This window comes from Crassostrea angulata, chromosome 5, assembly GCF_025612915.1.
Source record: "Crassostrea angulata isolate pt1a10 chromosome 5, ASM2561291v2, whole genome shotgun sequence".
Lineage (NCBI taxonomy): Eukaryota > Metazoa > Mollusca > Bivalvia > Ostreida > Ostreidae > Magallana > Magallana angulata.
The window spans coordinates 22,418,371-22,443,978 of record NC_069115.1 but is presented as its reverse complement, the minus strand read 5'-3'; the positions used below and the strand labels follow the sequence as shown (position 1 = coordinate 22,443,978).

Below are 25,608 nucleotides of genomic sequence, written 5' to 3'. Positions count from 1 at the left end.
ATGAATGTCAATCGAACAAATATGACATGAATACACTTTGATAAGGTAAATAGATGATTTAAAAATCAAATACAGTTTCAAATATACCATAATGATTATTTCATATACATGTATGTTCCTTACCTTAGACATAAGACCATATCTGTCTTATACGACATAACTACAAAAGGTACAATTATGTTCCAACCAGAGTATTTTTTGACATGAAAACACCCAACACGGTAGGAAAATAAAGCAAGGTAAAGCAACAATGTAGAAATTATGATTGCATCCAATTATGGTGTCAGCTCTTCTTCAGAATTATGTTTTGAGGAGATTGCATATATAAAGCATCTGGTCACATATGAAAGTTGGTTTCAGTTGTTTATAATCTTTGGCTAGTTTATACAGCTGTTTTGTCAAGTTCTTTTTCAGTTGATTCTTGTCCTGCTTTTTTGAAGGGATGGAAAGTCATTCCATAGTCGAGCCACAGTGGTGGAATCTTTATCAGCATGTATGGTCTGAACCTCACATCCATCTTCCTTCATCCGAAATAACATTGCTGAAGCAATATCTGGCTCCATGGCCTTACTAGAACATACAACACAAAAATTAGTTCATATTTATTATGTTAATACGATAAATTAAAAGTCCTATGACTTTACCTCAAGAAAATCATTCATTTTCTTTTTGTTTAATGTGGGTCTTGACACAGTGACACTTTCCATTATTTACATTAAAAATATCATTTATAGTAGCTCTTTGCTAACATATACCGGTATATGTACACTACATTAAGATATAATTATTATAAACAATTTCAAGACATACAAACCTGACCAATTACTGCTGCAGTTGTGATTTGGTACTTAGTTTCATTTCTATCAAAATGATACAGGCAATATTTACATGTCTTTAACCCCACATCAAACTCAAGGACCTTTCCACTTTGAGCACCTCTAACACTGGCATGGCCTGTTGATTTATAAGACAACATGTTTTAACTAACACATGCTTACTAGTTCATGCACTGGAATCCACACCTATTTATTAAAGATATTCAACAAAATATCTACCCTATATATATATATATATATATATATATATATATATATATATATATATATATATATATATATATATATATATATATATATATATATATATATACATATATATATATATATATATATATATATAACGTCTGAAGATTTTTAACAATGAAAGCGCTTATGTTTTGCAGTTAGTGTTGCTTTTTTTCTTTTATTATATTTTTACCGGACACTGAGAAAATACTTTTTTGATTTGGATATATATATATATATATATATATATATATATATATATATATATATATATATATATATATATATATATATATATATATGATTATTGTCATTTCTATAATTTTGAATTTATCACTTAGGGCATGATGTATTTTAATCTCCATAATAATTGGATGTTTTCTATAGTCTGTCCCAAGCTATTGCTTCCTCCACCACTTTTTGATTACCTGGTATTTTTAATAAAAATACACATACCTGTGAAAGAAATGCTGTTGAAGTTGATAAATTATATTATGTTATTTTTTCCATTTTACCATTGTGGCCTAAATTGCAATAACTTCGTAAATTGCATGGATACCATAACACATTTTTAATTTTATTTCAGTTATGAAGTTTGAAGGATAAATACCAATACCATATTTCTGATGAAAAAAATACTTTGAGCCTGAAGATCAGGAACCTTTAACTTTAAAAGAATTAAGTATTTCAATCCAACTTACTTCAAGGCTCAAAATTAAAATAGAATTAGAGCAGGTCATTATAACACATAAAAAATATCAAATGGCTTGCAGAGAGGCTCAGCTTTTTAAGATAGCATTTATCATTGCTAAGAAATTAACAGAGTTTTTGTATGTGCACACACACACATATATACACACTGGTATAAACCTGGTATAAACACATACTACATATGAGAGAGAGAGAGAGAGAGAGAGAGAGAGAGAGAGAGCATTCATGTCAAGTTTGACTTACCAAGTGTAACTTTTGAATTGCTATCAAAGGCACCTTTACTGTTTCTCTTTCCTGCGGAAACTGTGTTAGTAAATCCACAAGTAATGGTATAGCAGGTACCGAGCCCGTAACGCTTTTCACTTTCAAAATTCGATAAATGCAGCCGATTGTTACAGTGAACACATACATGCAGTTCAGCAATTAAGGTTCTTAAGTTTCACTACCCTTCGGCCTTCATTCCACTGAATACCGTCCACACTTTCAACACATACGTTTTCCAGTACATCGTAATCGTCGAGATTGACAGATATGTGTCGTCTGCCTGGAAATATGGCGCCGAGTCGTTTGCATATGAATGTTCAATGTTAGAGTTTTCGTTCTTTTGAACGCCATTAAATTGTTTCATACGCGATGCCTTTTTATATTTACCTCTACTACAAAATTTCCCTTTGACTTTTAGCGGCTAATGTTGACAGTCCGCCATATTGATTACAGCATTTCCAGACAGAGAAGTTCTTTATTTAGAATTCACATGTTTTTTCACGTGATCGCTATCTATAGCTACGTTAACTACAAATAATAATAGGCCCTATTGAATGACTTTTAAACGTATCACAAAGTAACAGTTATCTAAGTGTCTGTTGTAATTAATGTATGTGTTGCTAGCTATCTCCTTTTTTATATTTTTGAAGTTTTCTATGTGCGAAATATAATTATTTGTTAATCAATGACAACTTTACAAACAAGCAACAAGGAATGTTTACATTCTAATAGATAGTAAAAATTTCCATCTGAAAAATGTCTCAAGTGTACATGTAACGAGCTTACATATCATATGCTATGTTTTTACCACCATAGCAGCACAGATCAACAAAGGAGCATAAATTTCCTTGTTAAATTACTAACCGTTACTGTACAGCTACGTTGATTGGTGCATGTTTCGACGGAACAGACAGGCATCCAAGAAGAGTCTTAGATACTTAATTAGATTAATATTATTTCTATTTCTTGTGTTACGTAGTGATTGACGAGAACAACAAAATTCCATGCTTTTAATCAATGTATGTGAATGCTTTAAAAAGATAGTGAAAAGTAAGGCTATAAAACTAGATTTCTTTGTCAGTTCTTAGTGGTTCTGAAGGTAGAAAGCAGTACTCGAATACTTTATATCGTTTGATTTCTTCACACCACCATTAATTAGTAGCTAGATAATCATTGCGTTGTGTGAAGTAAATCTACGGTTACAGTACGGTTACAAAGAATAATAAACAATGATATACATTAATATTATGATTTTTTTCACGAATGATTGATTAAGAAAAATATTCATATAGTCTTAACAGGATCGGGTTCCAAATTCATTCCAATCATTTCAAAACTATTTATATCACTTAGATTTCCATTAGGATTAACGTTTTCAATGTCATTTCTCAAACTGTCTCTCACTTCGGTTAGGATCTTTCCGAGCAGATTTTTTCCCTGCCATGTCTGTTTTTTCCACGCTCTTGGATCTGTTTTGTCTAATCCTATGCCCCATGTCTCGCTATCTTTTCTAGCTTCTACCAGGGTTTTTGGATATGTTGAAAGCAATTTTTGCTTTAATTCTTCGTTTTGAAAAAACTGGAAACAAATGCAAATAATTGTTTAGCTGTTCAATAAAGTTAGTTTCATAGATATGGACGAGATCATTTGCTATAAATTCACTTCTCATTTAAAAAAAAACGTAATGCAGGTGGTGATGGTTCAAAGGTATTTTTTTTATTTCCTACCATAGGAATTAGTAAAGACTATACAAGCACGTATCAATTTTTGACGGTGAGGAGGGGGAACCTTCATCTAAAACATCTATACAAGCAATTAAAGAAAAGGAAAAGGGTGAATTTTCCAAATTATTAAAAAAATCCTAATTGTAAATTCAATTCAATTCATTTGGAATTCCTTATTTTAATTTCATTCATTACATGCTCCGACAAAAGTTAAGGGTGCAACTTTATGTTATTTCCATTTTTAAACTAGTATTTCAAATTGAGAAAAATGTCTGCTGCAAAAAAGTCGGGGGGAGGGGGGGGTAGGGGCAGCCTCTCCTCTTGGTACTAGGTGCCTGTGATGTGTACAGACGTTTTTATCTAGACACTGTAGTCTTTACTCTACGTGGTCTCATAATTCCTATTTGGTATTGTTCGCTAATCAGCGCGCAAAAACTATGAATGAGACACATAGTGACGCAAAGTCTCGCTTTTCCATAAATGCAATAGCTGGAATCTCGACCCAATGGTTTGAATGAACGATCGCATACATTGGCAATGATCCAAGGGGGGGGGGGGGGGGGGGAGTTCAAATGAATTTTTTGACATTTGTTTTGTAATAACTACATACATGTATATCATGATTTGGATTGAATGATGTGGAAGAAATCTACCAATTTAAAACACACACTTGCGTTGTAATTGTTTAATGTACATTAGTAAGACATGCGAGTTATGTACCATCTTTTAAATGAATCATATAGCATAATTGATCGAAAATTTGGTCATGCATAGATATACCTCGCTTTGGCGATTTAGTTTCTCTAGTAAATTTTCCAGCTTTATGAATATGTATTTGTTTTAATCTAAACTGATTATTCTTTGGTAATGGTGATAGTCCAACACCAATTATTTACATTGTACCCAAAATACAATATGTAAATTGTAACAACTCGTTGCTATGAACCCCCCTTTCAATCGTACAACTATTTTGCTTTATCTATTTTTAAATCAGGATTACACACGTGCACGGTGAACAACCCTTTTACTTGAACACCCTTGCTCGCTGTCATTTATTTCATCCCATTTTAAATTTATCAATTATGAGTGTACATGTTTACAGAAGCAAGAATAATACTTGGGCGTTGATACCTATTTCGGCATAGTGTGTGTTGACAATTAAAACCGCCTGAAACACCCCCCCCCCTCGTTGGAAACTATATCATCACTAGGATCACCCCCACCCCCTACAAAACATTTTTTGCATAAAATATATTGTAGATAATATGTTCAGCTTGATCAAACTTGACTAAACGGGAACTTAAAGACAGTTTAAAGACAATTTTAAAGGAGCATAAATGTAATTTAGGGATGATTAATGTTGGCTTAAAGGTGGCATAAAGAAGTTTAGAATTAAAGACCTGTATAAGCTTTAGCTTAAAAGTTGCTTAAAGATCGTATATCCTTTAAGTTCCTTTTAGCCACACTTAAACTTGCATAAAGGTGGTTTTTTCGTGGCAAAATAATCTATCGGTGTTTTTTTTAAATACTTGGACGTAAGAAGTACATCAATTTACTATACCAAGCAATACATTAAGGTAGTACGAAACACCTCTGAAATTAATTATATGAAATATTTTCTCAAATACACAAAATAATGACCTATAATTGTGTAAAAATTAATTTCAGTCCATTATCTTAAGAAAAAAATATAAATCATACCCATCAATCACTCAAGACCAAATAAATTTAGGATACAACGTATTTCGAAACATACATTTGGATGGTGTTCATATGATTTTTATGCAATTTATCCTTATATCATTTAAAAATGCGTAACTTGTGTTCTTTTAAAAGTAAAGACCTGAAATTTGGACACAACCACCATTAGTATTTAAGCTTTATGTCAAACAAATTTCAAGGTCATATCAACAGGTCAAAGGTCAAATATGATGACGTCATCTAGAATTTTTATCAATTTAAACCTCGGTCAAACATACTTAAACCTTAATTAATCTAAAACTAACGGCTAAATTTTCTTTAATTTGATATATTTTAATTACAGGGTTATGCTAATCATAATTTCAAATTTTAATCAAATTTGAATTATACATTTTCTTTTTAGATACCGTTTAGTGCTGCAAATTTTCGTCTTAAAATAGTGTTCTCAAGCACTAGATTTACATTATATTGCATGAGAAATTATCTAAAGTTACCAGTTAGAATTTATTTCAGTATTTTTAAGTAACAAGAAGGTCTCCTGTTTAAATGGCAGCACAAATATTTGTAATATCTTGAAAAATAACTTATTGGCATAGAAAATTATAACAATGACTATTTCATTTTACACTACACCGAATGAAGATTCCAATGGTAGGTTTGGGGCGATGTGGGCAAAAATTGTGAGGTCGGATTTTTTTCAAATTTTACGTATTAAAAGATTTCATTCCGAAGAAAAAAATATAAAAATTTCAGAAAAATTGAATAATAGGAAAAATTTAGCTTATCTGTTTTGTACTACCTTAAATTTAAAGTCCAATAAGATAGTAGATGTGTATGTACTGATAACGCATACTTGTGTATATTTTAGCAATACCTTTGCCATGTTTCCACTTTTGACAATTGTTTCACGACGGTTTTTCCAGGCATCTGGTTCAAAGTTCTTCACATTTTTTCCGAATGCGTTTATAAAACTGGGGTCGTTTAATTTCATGATGGTATCTGCTGTCTCCCCATCACCCATTATTTCTGTTTAATAGATATATACATGTATACATGCCTCATGGTTGAGTTCTAACATTTAAAAAACTAAACTACTTTTATATGCTTTACTCCATCGGATAAAATTCCTTTTTACAACACCGCGACACAATTTATTAAAAAGACCGATTAGTAAAAAAAAAACCCATTAAATTAGACGTAACTAAGAATACTGATTATGCTATTTTTTCCTTAGAATATAATTTACAAACATCCACATTTTTCTATTAGAATTGGTAATTTGATTTTTTTTATTTAAAGCTATCTTATCTAGAGTTTGAAAAAGTCATTGAATGACCATGAACATTTAACGCTATAAGGTTATATATATATATATATATATATATATATATATATATATATATATATATATATATATATATATATATATATATATTTATATTTATATATATATATATATATATATATATATATATATATATATATATATATATAACAAAAAGGTAGATGGATTTTGTATAAATTAAGAAGATATTTTGTGAATGCGCTGTGAAAGACAAACTGCTATATTGCAATTCATTACCGACTTAGCCATCTTTATAATATAGATTTTTAAAAGTATTTCCTTTTCATTCTCAATGCATTTTTATGAAAAAGACAAGTATATTGGAATTGCACATTTATTTCTTATTATAATATTTATCCGAAAGCCACCACTCTTCTCTTGGTAAATTGTCACATCATTGAAATAGTTCAAGTGTTCTGAATATTGCGAGTTGTCTATGTCACCAAAGAACGCAAATTCGAGCAAAAGTTTTTACCAAACCAAATTAATATCATACATGTAATATACCTAACTATAAAAAAGGCAACATTTTGATGTAATAAAAAAAGGACAGACTTATAGACAAAAACTTCAACAGACTAAACCGTTTTTAAAAGAGAAACATACGATACATTGTTCATTTATCTCTTCTCTCATATAATTTTGTTTTTTTGGGTAATGCCAAAAAAATGTGCATCATAGAGGTTAGAATTAATAGACACCACATACTTTTAGCTTAACTTTAGGACAAACTCCTATTTCAAAAAAGTTGTTAGGTACGTTCTGGTGATGTAAATAATCAAAAAAGAAGTAAAGCATAGTAATGGCGTTTTAAATTTCTTTGTTTTGACCGTCTATGGGACATACGACACAATGACTACAAATCCTTAGAATTTGAAATTTAAAGTATATAATTATGATCTTTCACAAAAAACAGTCCTTAGAGGCTGAGAAATTTTTACACTATGCGAATTGTATTTCTGTTTGCTAAAGCATAATTACAAAATAGTGTATTTCCAAATCACTTTGCGAATAGAAAATTTGCAGAAGAAAGCTCAAAGTAGCATGCGGTGAAGATTGCAAACGAAAGGTAAATAAAGGTAAATACATTTCCTTATCCCATCATTACACCCAGTCCCTAATTTACCTCATATGGATGGCTTTTGGGCATAAAATTTAGCATTTGTCAAGTAGTTACTGAGAGGAGCTATGCAATTGTTACCCTTCATTATATGTTAATTATCAATGTCATCTCATCGAAGTATTGCCATGAAAGGCCCACCATAAACATGACCGGAATGGTAGAAAGGGGACAGTTCTACTATTAATAGGCTTTCCGGAGGGGTAATATGACAATGAAAAGGGGGATTTACTGCTAAATAGCCTTCCCCTAGGAGAGAATCTACCAATTCCGGGGGGACAACAGTAATATAGACATTTTTTTCAAGGAGGAAAGTTGGCAAGGGAGAAAGGGTACTATTCAACATCGGTGCATGAAAAAGCTGACATTTCCCCCCAAGAATTCAGTATTAACCTCACAAATATTATATACCTTGGACTTCAGATGTTAGTTTAGTTTAAAATATGAAGCAAGACAAGAGAAGTAACTATAGTTTATGTGCTTAACTTATCTTCCTCTAAGGGTGCTTTTTATATAGTAAGTCTTGTTAAGTGTAAGATGCTGGATAATAAAGCATATGATCTAGCTACACAGTTTAATGCAACAAACATGAAAACATTGATAAGAATATTCTTGAGGGTAATCGTGTTCAAAAAACAACTTGTAAATCCGAATATGCAATCTTGTTGGTGTGTGATGCTGAGTATGAATGAGTGTAGTTTTGGTCGTATAACCTATAAAACTCGGGTATAAATACTTGAAATGACCCTGCAGGCCTTCAATCTAATTTTTTGTACAGATGCTTAATTGCAAAATGATGTTTGTTATTTACATGTAACCTGCCAAATAACACTTTCCATCTATAGTCTCTGCATTTGTATTTCCATTTTCTGAAATATCACGGCTGATATTTTACAAATCGACAAATGTAAAGCCTACAAGTCTGTTGAATTTTAATATGACCATATATAGAAACATTGACGTCACCGATCGAAAATGCTTGCTACAGGTTAAGGCATGTCGTACTCGCCAGAATACAGACGGAATAAATAAAAAAAAATATTAGGTAGACCTATAATTATATTATCTCTGGATAACAACATTTCTTAGAAAGTATTATTTTTCGGATAAATAAATCATGAGATTGGTGTACATTTTATCAAGAGAATGTATGAAAGATGTATAAAAGAAGAATTCGATCGGCTTCAGATATCTTCTTAGAACTGGACAAAATTACATATAATGACTTTGTTTGAATATACATGTATATAGATATAAATGCGTTTTTAATAGAGTACATGCAACAAATTATTAAAGTATAGAGCTCGGCTGAATTAAGAAAATGTCTTCAAAAGCCTCCTTATCGTTTCCACAAAGTTCGGACAAGAACCCCCACCCTCCCCCACGAAAAATTACACGGGGTCGGCCAGCTGGTCAATTAAAAACTGAAGTTATCGATAAGAAAAACAAACAACTTAAAGACATTGGTTTTGAGATATTGATTGATTTGAGACATAAGAAGCGACACCCCCTTTAAAAGTTAATAAATAAAAATTCCAAAGATAAGGTTGGCTGTCGTAAAATTTAAATGTGTATTCATTATTTTTAAAAACGTTTCATTTTGCATTGTCGGCAATATATAGGGAAAAAGACCTATCATGCAGGTGAAAACTGGCATTTTTTATTATTTCAAGCACTTATTACGGGATATGGGTATGACGTCCTTAATGTCGGTTCAATATAGACTCACTTTGGGAAGTTGATTGATAAAAGTTTTCCGGAGACCTATAATGATACAGCTCTACAGCAGCTTATGAACATGTACTGTTTACCATAGAGAAGCTACTTCCTTTTATAAAATTATCGTCAACACAGTATATATTTTTAATATTTTATATTTAAAGGCGCATGGTCACGATTTTGGTCAAATTTTACTTTTATGTTTTTATTATTTACAATGCTTTAGAAATGAATTTCTAATGATCAAATTAAATTTGAGATTTATTCGTAGAGTTATAAGCAAGATATAAGGCTCACAATTCTTTGTCATGTAAACAAGGCTCGTGCACTGTTTTTTGTTTATATAGGTTCCATATACCAGTAAAAAATCTTTTTCCAGCTTATTTGTCTATTTTTTTATTTATTTTAAGCATAGATACATAATTCCTAACGTTTAACACATTCGTTTTGGTTTAAAACTGAAATTGTTACTTCAGCGTTAAAATGTAAACAAACGCTTTGTTTACAGAGCGAAGAATTTCAATCTCTTTTACTCGCTTATAACTCAACAAATGAGACTCAAACTTCGGCTGCCTATTAAAATTGCCTTTCTGAAGCATTTTTAATATTAAAATCGGAAAAATAATTTTTGACAAAAATCGTGACCTTGCCCCTTTAAAACTCTGCCAGTTTATATACGATCAAATTCATCTGACCGACCCCGTTCCTTAATCAAAATCAAATTTCCGAAGAAAAAACATAACTACAAAAACATTAACATACTAGTATACCCTTAATTACTGTTTCTTTGAAACCTTTCATTTTTTTTTTACAAAACTTGGTGCTTTAATTATTAATTATAAAACTTCTGTTTATCAATAACAGATTTAGATTGTTTTATTATTCATCTTTTACTTGTACAACAAAATCATTTTGATATTTTAAAAAAGTATAAATACATGTATATTTACAATCGTGTTTCCGCGAAAATTTACAAAATCTTTGCAGGTCGTTTATTCTAACTAATTCGGGAAAATAACAAGAGAAAAGCTGTCAATGTGACAGAAACCGGGTTTTCTTTTCTGAAGAGTATCAATAATCCATTTGTCAATCCTGAATTGATAAATACTACCTATCCAAAGAAATGGGGTACTCTATATGCAATGTTTTTGCCAAAACAATGACTTGGTTCAATATCTGATATTTTTTCATAAATTATCAGAAATCAAAATCCAAGCAATTTGCATACCCCTGATATAAATGATCTGCAAAAGAACAACCTCCTATCTTGAAAACTGTACGAGGAGTTATCGGTACAACAAGGATACCTTTTGGACAGCGACTAGCCAGCCCGCCATTTCCACTATTTCAATAATCAGAAAACCTGTTTAAAATTCTCTCTCAATATTCTTAGATTTCAGAAGCAATTGAGCTACATATGGGACTTTACGGCGGTCTCCGAACCCCATGCCGCTCAAAGTATATTTAATCCGTTAGGAAATTTCAAAAAAAAAGTACGCATTAACTTATATTCCAGTTTTAGTTACATGTCAAATTATTTTAGAGAAATAAAATATTAGGCATTTCTTCTTAACTCTTATTGTATAATACCATGAATAATATATTACAGAAATTAGTACCTTTGTCACATCGGCAACGGTTTTTACATAAATTAACATATTCCTGTTTGGTCCTGGAGTTTCAATCATACCTATTTTTTTTTTAATTTATACCGGTATTTTCTATAGAAAAAATTTCATTAATTGAAAGCTTATTGCAACAGTTAAGCTGAATATCATGTTCATTTTTTGTTCATTCCGGCGATTACAGCCTGCCTTTTCCTGCAGCAAGGCAGTTGCCATGTAAGGTCATGTCAAAACTCGACAAACTTGTAGACTTTACAGTGGTCAAATTGTATCATGTCAGATGTACTATTGCCGATTTTGAAGATACAAATGCAGAAACTATGGATTGAAAGTGTGCAAAGTTGAAGGTTTAATTAACTAATGAAAACAATAAAGCTGCAAAATGTGCATCATGCGAAGGAACTGAGTCAAATCTTCCATGTGTTTATGCCCGAGTTTTATAGGTAACACGATTAGAATTACACATATTCATACTCAGGCTCTCACACCAACACGATTGCATATCCGGATTTACAGGTTTACATGTCTGGATTTTTTAACACGGTTATCATTCATAGACTTTTATTACAGTCTGGTCAACATAAATATATTTATATTAAACAAACCAAATAAGAATTTAAAATTAGATAAAATCAGAACAAGATTTAGATTGACAATTCTGATTTAGAAAAATAACTCGACATAAATAATAAAGACTACCTGCTTTTGTATACATCATGTACTGCTCAGCACAATTATATTCTTTGTCATCAATCACGAATGTGCAAGGATACCACTGACTGAAGACTGAATCTTTCCTTGAAAAGAATATGTATTCCTCTTTCTCATTTTCCGATGGAAGACTGTCATTTCCTCTGCCACCTGGTTCTATTCTACAAAATAAATCAGAAAAAAGTCAATCCAAGGCGGTGGTATATATATTTAAATGTCCTCTATACATTTTACTGATAAATTGGCAAGAACGGAAACAATATTTGTAAGGGAAAGGGAAGTCAGGTATTTAAATGTCGTTTCTTCTTTGACGTTTTATTTTTTGCCGTATTTATCAACCTGACACGATTAATTGAACATTTTACAACTAAAGACAGAACCATTAAGAATATCATGGATATCAAAAAGATAAAAAAACGATTAAAAAAGAAATGATATAGTTTGACAAATTTTATCTCAAAACATAATAATTTTATTGGTTATCCTCAAAAAATAAATTTTAAGTTGAGTCTTTCGCATATATTGTTTCAATACTTTAGGATATGAATTTTCCTTTTGAGTTGTTGTTCAGTGTTTACAAATAGCGTTAAACAAACAAAATATGTTTACATTGTGCAATATTTACCATATTTGCTCTATTCATAATACATGTACGAGCATATGTTAATTTCCACAACAGAATTAGCATGAAAGGTACAGCCATGAATAAATGTCAGCTATAATTGCTTTTCCATTTACTACATGTATGTCTTCCGAGTTACCTTTTTCCATCGCAGTTTTCTCGATTCCCTTGAAAAGACACAAAAATACGAAAGTGCTTTTGATAAACGTTTGGTTATTGGAATTGGTTTTGACTTAATATGTATACATAAAACTGTAAATACACATAAAACACAGTATCCAAAGACAATGGTTATCTAAAAATTTTATGCAAGCATATATTTTATGGAATGATTAGAATGTGTACTATTTGAAGCTGCGTCGGTATTTAGAAAGTAACCAAGAATTTAATCCTATTTTGAAATGCTGCATTTTAATTTCGCCTAATTGTTGTTTGTAGCAAATCTCTTGTAGTATATATATTTAAAGTCAACTATATTTGTAAAACTATCTGTTGAATATGAATAACAGAATCAGCCAATATCTTGTTTATGTTTTTCTACTCCCCCCCCCTCCTATTTTTTTTTAATATTTTTTTTCAATTTTTGCATATATCATATTAGTGCAAAAGCTTATATAACTAAACAAATATTTGCAGCAATAGATTTTATAGTGGAGTCTATCTAGAGATATCAACGATGTTTTCATAAAGTTTTACCAGCTATTAAGTCAATATATGAATGTTTTAAAAATTATTTATAGCATATTTTTTAAGGGGAGGGGGGGGGGGTAAATAAAAGCTTATTTAAGTAAACTGTGGACTCATTTTGAGTCTTTGGTATGTTTTGTTTTAGAACGTTAGGATAGAAATTTTCTTTAACGTTAAGGTGTTGTTATTCTGTGTTTACTAGGTACAAAATAGCGATTTTTAAATTGTCAAAATATAAAATTTTCTGACAACCAATTATATTAATTCAACTGGTTCTATTTTATTACAAATTGCGTTAAACAAATGAAATTTGATTATATACTGCAATATATACCATATTTGTTCCAGTGTCCAAAAATTTTAAATTTTTGGTTTAAAATAGGGACCCTGCAGGTCTTTGATGGTTAGATGTAAAAGCTTGAGCGATTGATTGAAATTTCTAAACACTCTTCAGCTATGAACGTGTTGTTAAGGGTAAAGAATTTAATTCATTTACATGTACGAATGTATACTGTACCGTAATGTAAGTAACAAATACACATTATAAGAAAAGGATATCATGGACAGGAAGAGGAGATCATGGACATTCATTTTATTTTGAAAAACAATTCATTTAGTTTTTCTTCAACGAAAAAACAGAATAATACATTATACAAAAAAAAAAATGTTAAAATTGTACTTGAACAGACCGGCGCTCTATGTTATCAATAATTAAGCAGCTACAAATCATTGGAAGACTAATATTCAGGATTTATTTGATAGCCATTCTCTGTATCAAATTTTTGATGATCTGATATTTGTCCATATCAAATTTAGTCGTTTTAAAATCAGTCTTATTGATACAAACGTCTTTTAATATATATAAATTGACATCAAATTCTAAATGTGCTGTGGTAGCATTTATGTGTCAAATAATATATTGTCTAACTCATCTCTGCTAAATAACTCTAGTTCTTGAAACTTGAATAAAGTTTTAACATTTTTCAAAAATCAAGTCATATTAAGTTTACTGGGTCTTTCATTTGTTTATCTAGTTCAATGACCTTTTCTTTCATTCCGACAGTGGTCGGTAAGTTATAGAACGAAAAACGTTCAATATAGCTTAAGCGCTTTCATTTTAAAATCTTCGAAAGCTATATAATGATATATAATTGTAAACCAACGAGCTACTATACGCAACCTCAAATGACCATTAAAAAACATTTTTCTTTAACTTTAGTGACTTAAATTGGACACTGAATTATTGTTAAAAAATAATGTAAATCTTAAAACATATTTTCTTTTTTTTAAAATATATATACATTATAAAGCTTATGAAGATTTTGAATGAAAGCTCTATTGAACGTTTTTCGTGTTTCTTTTTAAAATGTTACATAGTCAGTGAGCAATTTCTGGAAGCTGCTAATGCAGATAAAAGCTGATGATATGTTATTGAAGAATTTATTACAGACCCTGAAACGTACTACTACACAAAAAAGCGTGTGACTTTCGTGCGAGAAACGTTTCGTGTAAACCGTTTAGCGTTTCGTGTAAACCATTTCGCGTTTCGTGTGAATCTTGAAGCTTTTCGTGAAAACCATTTAGCGTTTCGGGCAAAGCGTGAAAATCGTTTCTGGCAAAGCGTGCGAGAACGGTGTGAAACGTTCATCAGATTTCATTCGGAACTCTCTGACAATTTAATTGTTTCAAAATAGCGCTCGTGTTAAACATTACTTTAAACTGATTGGCAAACCTCCTTTGAGATATTCTCGTGAAAAAAATCTATAAGAAGTGATATACATGTACTTATCTTTTTACAAAATTGAAATAATTTTTAACAAACAAAAGAAAAGTACGCGTATTGAAAGAAGACTGGTTACTGAGACTATTCGGCTGTGTACACCCAGTACACATAACCTCGGACATCGGGTAAGACCTTCTCCTGGCTGAACCTGTCAATCAAACTCTGTGTATTCGTTTTCATTGGATGATCACGCGTCTCTTTTTTTGTCAATAGCCAATGGAAATTTAATGACTTCAAGGTAGTCGGAATCAGTATTTGATGATGCACACAAAATCAATGATAGATTATTTAACATTAATTTGAACAAAATTAAATGTAAACATAGAAAGAAAATATACTGTTCATTTCTATGAAATGCGGGAAGTAAATTCTTCTGAATCCCGATTAAAAATATTTCTACAAGTTATTATTTTAATTATTAAAACACTGATAACGGAAAACAACAAGTAATTAACACACTGAAATTTTCCCAAAATGTACATATGCAATTAATTATTATGGGAATCTATATACATGGTACTTAATTCAAATAGATTATGATAGATATATTGTACGCCGTTATGCGGGGCGCCGCTTATGTATACGAATATTGAGACAAAAATATAAATCATTTTTTATTTTTTGTTCTTTCCGAAATCCAAAATAGTAATGACAACTTTCTTTATTGTTTAATCTATTGATTTTTCTATGTGATATTATGTACGGAACATTTATTTACGCGATTGATTCGACATAAAAAATATAAATAGGTTGTTTTATAGCATTTTTCTAACTTATGTGACTATTTTTATTTTATATAACTTTCAAAATTATCAATGTAAATAATAACAGGTTTATTTACAGTTAGTATTTTTACATCGTATTCTCTGAAACCAATAAAAATCTTAATGTGAGAAGAAAAAACAAATCCCACCGAATACTGGAAAACCAAATTATCAATGTAAATAATTACAGGTTTATTTACAGTTAGTATTTTAACATCGTATTCTCTGAAATTAATAAAAATATTAATGTAAAAAGAAAAAAAAAATCCCGCCGAATACTGAAAAACCGATATCAGTTTGTAATCATACGGATTTTATTTTTGGTATTGAATGTTGTGTTACGGTAACTTTTTTCTCTGGAATTTTTATTATTTACGGGACTAATAAGAATCATGGATATTTCTTTTGAGCAATAAATATATTTATAGAAGTAATGTTTTTGGCTAATTCTGTGAATAAATCATTTTTTGCATTAAATATATGTACCAAATTAATTTAATTTATCAATTCAATACGTATGTACATATATGTTTCTAATATCAGTATTTCTATTATTTCGTGTTTTCTTAAAATTAATTCTTACTAACAGAGTCGGGGTAAAAATCCGAGAGGACCCGAATCGATCAGGATAAAAGCGTGTCCAAAGCGTGTGAAAAGCGAGCAAATCGTTTCGTGCGAGAATCGTTTCGTGTAAACCGTTCAGCGTTTCGTGTAAATCGTGCAGCGTTTTGTGTAAACCGTTCAGCGTTCCATGTGAACCGTTTAGCGAGCGTGTAGCGAGCGTGCAGCGAGCGTGTGGTGTAGTAGTACGTTTCAGGATCTGAAGTATAGTAGTAAGCATTTTTCTACTTAGATTGCGTTTTCTTTGAATGCAGAAATAATTTAATTTCCAAAAGAGGGTATTTATAACGAAATTTGGAGTTATATACGATGTGATACAAATGTACATTGTGTTGTTTTTATAAATATACTATGAGGTAAATTTTATCATAGAAAAAACTGAGTTGTCATTTCGGTAGAAAACAATAATTAAGAGATAGAAAATAGAAATAGGAATCCTTATCAAATCATATGTTTTTCAAAGTATATATTTTTCGAATCCGCAAAAACATAGCTTGCATTGATGACACACTATTTTCAGAACATTCCTAAAGAAGAACATTAAGGTCATTGGCATTTGCTGGTGGTGTTTAGCTTAATGTATTTCTTGGAAACTTCAAATTGGGCTAATTCTTTAGCACTTTATTTTTTTTTATATAGAAGCGAGATTTTCTTACATCGTTTTTGAGACTTCTACCTCAATGAACATGATTAGATTTTGGGACGGACTTTCCGCGCTTTTTTGTAAATAAAATCATGTGGAAGGAGATATTTCTTATATCATTTGATTGGATATTAAATGAAAAAAGGACATCTTAAGGACTGGTTTTTGTCTATTATGAGTAAAATGTAGTAAATGTAACATGAGTGAATTGAGATTTCTGAATTTATATATTAATAAAAGATGTTCCTTAAAATAAGTGTTTGTATGCCATACAATAAATATACCAGTATAAAAAGAAGAGACATTCGAGCCAGTCAACTACAAAAATAACTCTACTATGAAATGGAATGGTGTAAAATGATGTCTTATGGAAAAACTGAACCGATGAACCCTTTTTTCAAATAAGTAACCATTAAACTAAAAATAGTAGATGTTATTAAGAGCATTGTGACCTTGATTATTAGATAAAACTTAGCCATAAGAAACGTATATGAAAGTAGCAAGATGAACCATAATCAAAATGTGAGCAACAACAACTATATTGAAATACTTTTTATAAGAAAGCATTATGCTAAGAATTGACCATAAGGCATATAAGACAACATGTACCGTGCCGATCAGACCATACCTAACAGAAAGTAAACCCAAACTAAACCCTGGGTTTACTTTCTGGGTTTACTCTGGGTTTACTAGAGTGAACCCAGAGTAAACCCAGAGTAAACTCCAAATAAACCTAGAGTGGACACAGAAAGTATACCCTGAAAGCAGACGCTGCATGTGTATTCGGAATATACAATTGGAAGGAATCACAGGCAGTAGAATGATAAGATAAAATACAGGTCTGCTTCACACTTCAGTGCGTATAGTTGACTCCAAAAACAAGTCTCGAGTAAACCCAAAGTAAACCCCGAGTGGACCCAAATTTTTAAAAAGTAAACCCAAAGTAAACCCGGGATTTAGTTGGGGTTTACTCTGGTGTTAGGATGGGTCTGATCGGTACTGTATGTGCGTGATAAATGAATGAAATGTAAAAACACAACTGAATGCGTATGATAGGCATATATGTTATCAACCATACTCAAACAATATGCATAATGATGCAAACCAATAAATGATGAACCATGTAAGTAGATATATAAACACACTAATAATTATGACCATTAAGTATAGATGACAACATATATGCCCCTAATGAATGAATAAAATGTAAATACACAACAGAATATGTATGATAGGTTTATATGTTGCCAGCCATAAATAAAACACATGCAAAATTACGCAAAATAGGTACATGTTGTACCATAAATGTAAATACAAAACAGACTAATGAGTGTATCCATCAAGTATATAAGACAACACACATGCCCCTGATATATGAATGAAATGATAAAGACAATTGAATGTGTACTAGTATTATAAGCTATTATGTTGCTAACCATAAATAAAACAAATGCATAATGACGCAATCGAGGTACATGTACATGTTGTACCATATATGTAAATGCAATAGACACTAATGAACGTGAACATTAAGTATATAGTTGACAACATATATGCCCCTGATAAATGAATAAAATGGAAATACAAAATTGTATGTGTATGATAAGCTCATATGTTGTCAAGCATAAATAAACCATATGCATAATAATGAAAACAGACTACAGTGATGAATCATGTATGTAGATATATAAAAACACTGTTACCAGATAAACAGTAAAACCATAAATGCATGTATAGTTATAACAATAGGGTCCAGACAGTGCCATGACTGATTGTCAACAACATATGAGACATACCCCCTGCTTCTAGCTTGTTTAACATAACCCATTGAAGAGCTGTACTTAACTTCTCAAATATTTGACAGGAGCTATTTGCCTCCATTGGCAAACAGCGTTCGTAGTAGAATTTACCTTTCCAAGTAAAACCCAAAAAATGATAATCCTTTGGGTTCACAGGGATTATTCTGAAGGCATCCTTTATATCTGTTTTAGCCATAAGAGAACCCATCCCATATTGATGAACCAAACTGAGTACCGTATAATTGAATCATAATGAACCTGAGAGTATTCCCTAGGTATATTAGAATTAACTGAGTCCTGAGCAGGAAAGGATAAATCATGAATGATTCGAAACTTGTTTTGCTCGGATTTTGGTACAACCCCCAGAGGAGAAGTTTTAAAATGAGGTAAAAGGGGTCTTGTGATTGGGCCAGCTATCCTCTGCTTACCTAAACCCGTATGAATGTAATCTTCAATAACTTCTGGGTGCTCATATGTAGACTTATGATTATGAGGAGGATGAATGGAAGGGGCCTTAACACAGCCTAATCTAAACCCAAATGTAAAGCCATTCACTAACAATTTCAATTTATCTGCCTCATAACCTAATAGTTCATTGTGAAGTCTTAACTGGTTTACTGGAGTTGGAAGAACCAGCGCCATTCCTGTTTGATGTGATAGAGTTGGATGACATATTTCTACACTGAAATCGGGGGTGGGGTCCACTACAGGCTTGGCAAGTATATATGGGCGAATCGACAAGGTAAGGAGTTACATTTTTTCCCATTGTTATAATTGTAGCACTGTTTTGCCCGAAAGGGCTGCTGTTTACCATTATAAGCTTGGAATTGGGTAGGAGACTTTAAACCCATAGAGGCTACCTTAAGTCGCAACTCTGTTACCACTCTCTCCCAAGGCAGGAGGGATGTCTCTCTTATTTTCCTAAATGACTCATCATGCATTCTCCAGGGTTGGTCCCCATGAAACTTGTGAATCTCCCTAATTGTAAACATGTATTTTAACAGATTGCATGCCTCATGGGGAAATTTCTGTAAGTAAATTGTACTGAATACCAGAAAAGCATCTGTCCATTGGTGGATTGTAATAGGTGTTTTATGTGAAGCCGCTTGTTGTATCTCAATTTTCCCCGCTTGTACCACAATTGAAAGGGGTTCATCTCCTGAGGTCGGCAATAAATTTTTTAAGTCAACAAATTCATTGTTCCAAATTTTGAATATCATTATTCTAGAGTGGTAGCACATAAGATCTAAAATCATACTGGCCTCAAAACTTTTGAGTGCAGGATCATCGCATTACAAATGCTGCGGCGAAACTTCCTCATGGGCTGGTCCTCGGCAGGGGTACACAGCAGATGGACACCATCCGGGCCTAAATAATGAAAGTCCTTCCAAAACCCCCGATGTCCCCAGAAATAAATTCCACCAAGGGGCTCAGCAAAACGTTTCAAATGTTCATTAGTCTGAACCACAAAGACGTTAAAATTTTGGCATGATGCAAACTGCATTCGGCGAATTAACTGGCCTATTATCACTACCTTTACTCCAACACCATCTCTTAAATACTGTCCAACATATATAATAACCCTAGCTAATTTCTCACTGTTTGTACTTTCACAGATATCATTTTCACCAATCTGTAAAAACACCACAACATGAATTGAGTCAAAATGCAGAATCTCCGCCCTGAAGACACGCTTGCTTAATCTCAAACCGCCTTTTCCTCTAAATGATACTTTAAACACTTCAGGGTCCAAATTCAGATTGTCTGTTTCTGTCTGCATACAATAATCTCTCACTCTTCTGATGTAAGAATGTCAGATCACGCACACATTTAAAATACTCATTGTTTAACGTTACATATTGTACCCCAACCGGAACCAGCAGAAATAATCATGCGATATCGCATACAGCAAAAAACTAGAAACTGCGTTTCAAAACTTACTGTATCAAAACATTACTCGTGCTAACACTCTCATAGATGAAGACAGAATGACCCTACTCTCACTGGTCAGATACTGACCGCATCAAACCACGTGACCGTATCGCTTAATTTGATTGGCTATTAAATTAAATTTAGCACATCTTGATGAAACTTGAATGATGTCGACAAAACACTCTAACCCGAATTCGTTTTACCTTCTTTTGAACGAACTGACTGTTGCACGGTCGCTTTTCGCATATATCCGCATATCAATATCATTAAGATGCGCTTTATCCGTTAAAAGGACTCAGATTGAATATTTTCCATAATCCTTGACGCTTCCAGAAGGAGAAATTGTTTCTCTCATTGAACATTGCTTTCAATTGTTTGTTTACATCTATGACCTTGACTTTGTAACGTGGATTTCAACCATTGGAATACCTCGGCAGTGACTGACCAACTATATCCTGAGAAACATTATGCGCAACTATCAAGAATTCTGCAAACAAGCATATAACAGCCGCTGATTTTTTCTGGATTTTCTTCTCGACATTAATCATTTCCATCAATCCGAAGGAAAACTATCTGTTTGATATGAATGAAAACCGTGCTTGAATCGTTTTGATTGAACGGATTGTGGATCCGGGCATAGTGTTCCCCCACCTACACCCATGAATTGATAGATATGGCAAGAAATTAGGACTGCGTTTTAGGTAGGCCTAATACTTTTGTATCCTAGGGCACACTCCTTTAAAATACATAATGTATTTATGGACGTAATTTCGTGTATTCTCGTATATATGACTTTATTGCCGTGTTTTATTAATTCGTGGAGGAGGTTAATTTGTGGATGAGAGCTACCCACGAATTCAACGAAAATTGATCCACCACAAAATCTAATGATTCCACAGTAAGCAAAAAGTTACAAATATGGTACACTATGTATTCTCACTGAAATCGAAAGTTGACTTCATAACAAAATTTAAAAAATCTAACCAGGGAGCTGAAGGAAAGGGTACAGTGAGTACAAAGGGTACACTTGGATACAGTAAGGTTACAACACTATTAGAAAGTGATACAGGGGTTTAGAAGTCTATATTTCTTCTAAGTAGAAAAGGGAGCTGAATAAAGATTATAGTGGGTACAAAGGGTACAGACCTTGTTTTTGGTTTGTTAGATTAAATTTTTGTTAAAGTCTCAAAACACAACCTAATAAAATATATGGGCTAATGATATACTCGGCTTTTTTTACAGTTTCTATTTATTACTGGTAATTCAAATTGCTTAGGTCATTTAAGTCTAGATTTGAGAGTTTACTATAAATTGGAGTTCAAAAATACATCTCCAGTCACATTCATTTTATCAGTATAACCTTTTCCTCGATCTCTACTTTAATACTAAAGTGATTTCTTTTCAGTTTCAGTGGCATTGGTACAAATGGCTGAATCGTTTAAAACTAATTATAAAACATATTCCCACTTTGTATTAAAAATTAGCTTCTTTCATTTTATTAAGTTAGTTTTCACATTTGATCTAATAATAGAGTCCTGAACTAAGCTGAACTTTGAACAAACTTTTTCAAATAAAACATTTTCAAAAATATGTTTCCCAAAATAATAATACCAGCAGAACACATACTCTCTCTCTCTCTCTTCTCTCTCTCTCTCTCTCTCTCTCTCTCTCTCTCTCTCTCTCCAATACTTTATAACTGTATCCTTTTGGTAACCCTTTTCTCCTTAAAGAGATATAGGAAGTGAAGCTTAGTATTACATCAAAACAAAGTCCTAATTTCTTGCGATTTATGCAAATTTCTTTACCATCGAAACCTATATTGTACCAACCAGACCTACGATTTTGAAATTTAATTGACTCTAAATGTTGAATGAAAGAGTGTTCCACAATTAGTACTCGATAAACCAACCATTGTTATCAATGTAATTTAGGTAGATAATATGGGTGGTTTATACCTTCTACGTATTGCAATTCCTCCTGCAATCCAAGATATCACGTTCGGCGACGGTTGTTAATGATTACCCCCCTTATATGTGTAACGTACCGAGCTACTTGTACTGCCAGGGGAAGGGTTCGTGCCTGGTCTTTTCCAGGGTTTTGGGTGTACACTAACAAAGTCTTATAATATAATTATTTTCTATTGATTGTCAAAAGTGATTGGTATAGCCTAACCTTACTTAGGTTAATAATTAACAAGGAATTTCAGGGAATCTAGAATATTTACAAACAAAACAAGGGGTATAAAAAAAGTATATAATAAACACTGTGTGTGATGTACTGGTGCTGCCTTGTTCAGGTCGGACAGTACACACCCACAGTGACAATCCACTGAGGTCAACCACTCAGCTAAAATGACTGACCGTCCTCAGATTACCGCATATACTGTAGGCTGCCTTATTCAGGACGGACAGTATATGTGGTAGCCCTTCAACCACTGTGCACACTGTAGGCTGCCTTATCCAGGACGGACAGTGGGCACAACGGCCTGGACGACAGTCTGATCAGCCACTAGAGAAATAAACAATGGCTAGCCTCTCCAAGGAGAGGCTACTGTGACACACTGACAAGCCAAAATGACTGCAACCTACAGTACCAAGAGGACAACCTCTCTATGGCCTATCAAAAACACATAACACCGTTACGAACGGGCAAGCTCTGTATTGACACAATACCTTTTATTATCTCACTGTCTTCTTCTCTCTTCAGCTTATTTCTAAGTAAGCAGCCGACAGCTGATTCACTGTCGTATTTATACCCTTGTATCACGTGACATAAACAAAGGAACTAAAAGAAAAACCCGGTCAGGGCCGAACCTAAAATATCCGGAATTATTACACTACCCACGCCTCCGATGACATGCGTCCCGCATGTACAGCAAGAGACCAAATACAAAGATTTATTTTTTTTTTAACTAATTTTAAGATTCATTTATTCACACAAAATAATAAGAATATCGATAACTGTTCATGCTGACCAATTAAAAAAAATCTTTCATACAACATTTACTTAAATGTCAAACAAAACAAATCGTTCCTCTTCTATTTCCTCAATGTCCATCTCATTTTGACGAAACCTCTTGGTTCGCTTTGTCGTAACAATCCTTTGACTTGCTTCAGTCTGAGTGCTGGCATCCGCTGTTTCCACTTTTCGTTTGTTACCGAGAACTGGCTCATCCTGCCTGGCACACTCTGGCTTACTAGAGGAGACTGCAATGGGGTTCTTCAACTTTGGCGTGTGTGGTTTGGTGGGTACTGTTTGTTTCCTGATGATTCTCCCCACCAAAAGCGTTTCAGATGCCTTATCCCCTGCAACAACTGTTTTCTTTGACTCAGGTTTCTCTTTGGGCTCTTCACTTTCATCATCAGAAGATGAGCTGCTATCTGATTGGTCTGAAGCTGAAACCTCGCCAATGACGTCTCCATAATCCTGTTTCAACCAGTCTTCTGAATCGGAGACAGGCTCTTGAGGTGCTGACTGTTTCTTGACTGTTGCCTCCATGGGTCTGTCAGCTGATTTGCTGTCCAACTTGATTGGCTCTCCTAGCAAACCTGGATGACTTCTCTTTTCATGTCTCTTGACATTAATCTCTTTATTACTGGAGTAGCTACAATAGGTGCAGTTGGATGTTCTCATGGCACACTCCAAGACATGGTTCCTATATTCCTCTCCTGTCTTTGCAACATAGGTGCACATGGGACATCTTCTGGGTTGACCAGGTGTAACTTTTGTCTTCGCCATCTTTTAGGAACAAAACAAAATGAAAACAACTATAAACATCTAAATTGTTATTACGCCTAACTAAAAGTCCCACCCTATTTCAAAATTTACATGTCAGTCTCATAGTCATGTAGCCATGCAGGTGGTTTGCGTTTCCTACTAGGTCGACTTGCATTAGGAGCTTCTGGCTCTGGGAACTCATCATTCTCCTCAGGTCCAGACTTAATTTTAGATTCCTCATTATCAGATAAATGCACATCAACTTCTCCTGACAAAAGCTGAGAATGCTTTTTGCGCATTCGATCCACATGAATGACTTGTTCAGAACCTCTTGGTCCACAATTTACTAAATATGTTAGATCAGTCATCCTTTTGATAACTTCAAATGGACCCTGCCAAAAACTGGTGAACTTTGATGATGTGCCTGCCTTCTTTCTTGGGAAGTAGACATAAACTCTCTCCTTAGGTTCAAACTTCTTCCACTTCAACTTTCGGTCATGATAATGTTTCTGTCTGACCATTGACTGGCTCATCTTCTTTCTTACAAATGTATGTGCACTTTCCAGTCGCTCTTGCAGCTCCCAGACCCACTTATTATTTGGTGTTTCTTTTATCTGTGGCGGCATCTCATACATGAGATCAAGGGGTGTTGCAGTTTCTCGTCCAAGCATTAACATGTTTGGCGTCATACCCGTTGTTTCATGTTGTGCACTTCGGTAGGCCATCATAACATAGGGCAAGTGAACATCCCAATCAGTGTGATGTTCATTTACAAACCCACTTAACATGGTTGTTAGAGTTCTATTGAACCGCTCAACCATGCCATCTGATTGAGTATGGTATGGTGTGGTATGTGTTTTCTGGATGTCCAAAAGTTTGCACATTTCTTGGAAGAGCCTACTTTCATATTGAGGACCTTGGTCTGAGTGCATCACTTCTGGCACTCCAAGCCTTACTATAAACTCTTCAACAATTTTTGCAGCCACTGTTTTTGCCTCTATGTTAGGTAATGCAAAAGCCTCAGTCCACTTTGTGAAATAGTCTGCTACCACAAAG

The 25,608-nt window shown here is 33.0% G+C and overlaps 2 protein-coding genes and 2 pseudogenes across 2 annotated transcripts; all 4 read right to left on the bottom strand.

The window, feature by feature from the left end:
- Window positions 1-2,824: 2,824 nt before the first annotated feature.
- On the bottom strand, window positions 2,825-13,049 carry LOC128186285 (uncharacterized). The gene is made up of 4 exons (XM_052856078.1): window positions 12,746-13,049; window positions 11,973-12,145; window positions 6,339-6,490; window positions 2,825-3,617 (listed from the first exon to the last, which is right to left on the bottom strand). Exons 2-4 carry the CDS (start codon window positions 11,989-11,991, stop codon window positions 3,324-3,326), a joined length of 465 nt encoding a protein of 154 aa, XP_052712038.1. The 5' UTR covers window positions 11,992-12,145; window positions 12,746-13,049; the 3' UTR covers window positions 2,825-3,323.
- Window positions 13,050-18,412: 5,363 nt separating this feature from the next.
- LOC128185231 (uncharacterized) lies at window positions 18,413-20,123 on the bottom strand (annotated as a pseudogene).
- Window positions 20,124-20,155: 32 nt separating this feature from the next.
- LOC128185229 (uncharacterized) lies at window positions 20,156-20,746 on the bottom strand (annotated as a pseudogene).
- A 3,095-nt stretch (window positions 20,747-23,841) lies between these two features.
- On the bottom strand, window positions 23,842-24,573 carry LOC128185228 (RE1-silencing transcription factor-like). The gene has a single exon (XM_052854878.1). It carries the CDS (start codon window positions 24,571-24,573, stop codon window positions 23,842-23,844), a length of 732 nt encoding a protein of 243 aa, XP_052710838.1.
- Window positions 24,574-25,608: the final 1,035 nt, after the last annotated feature.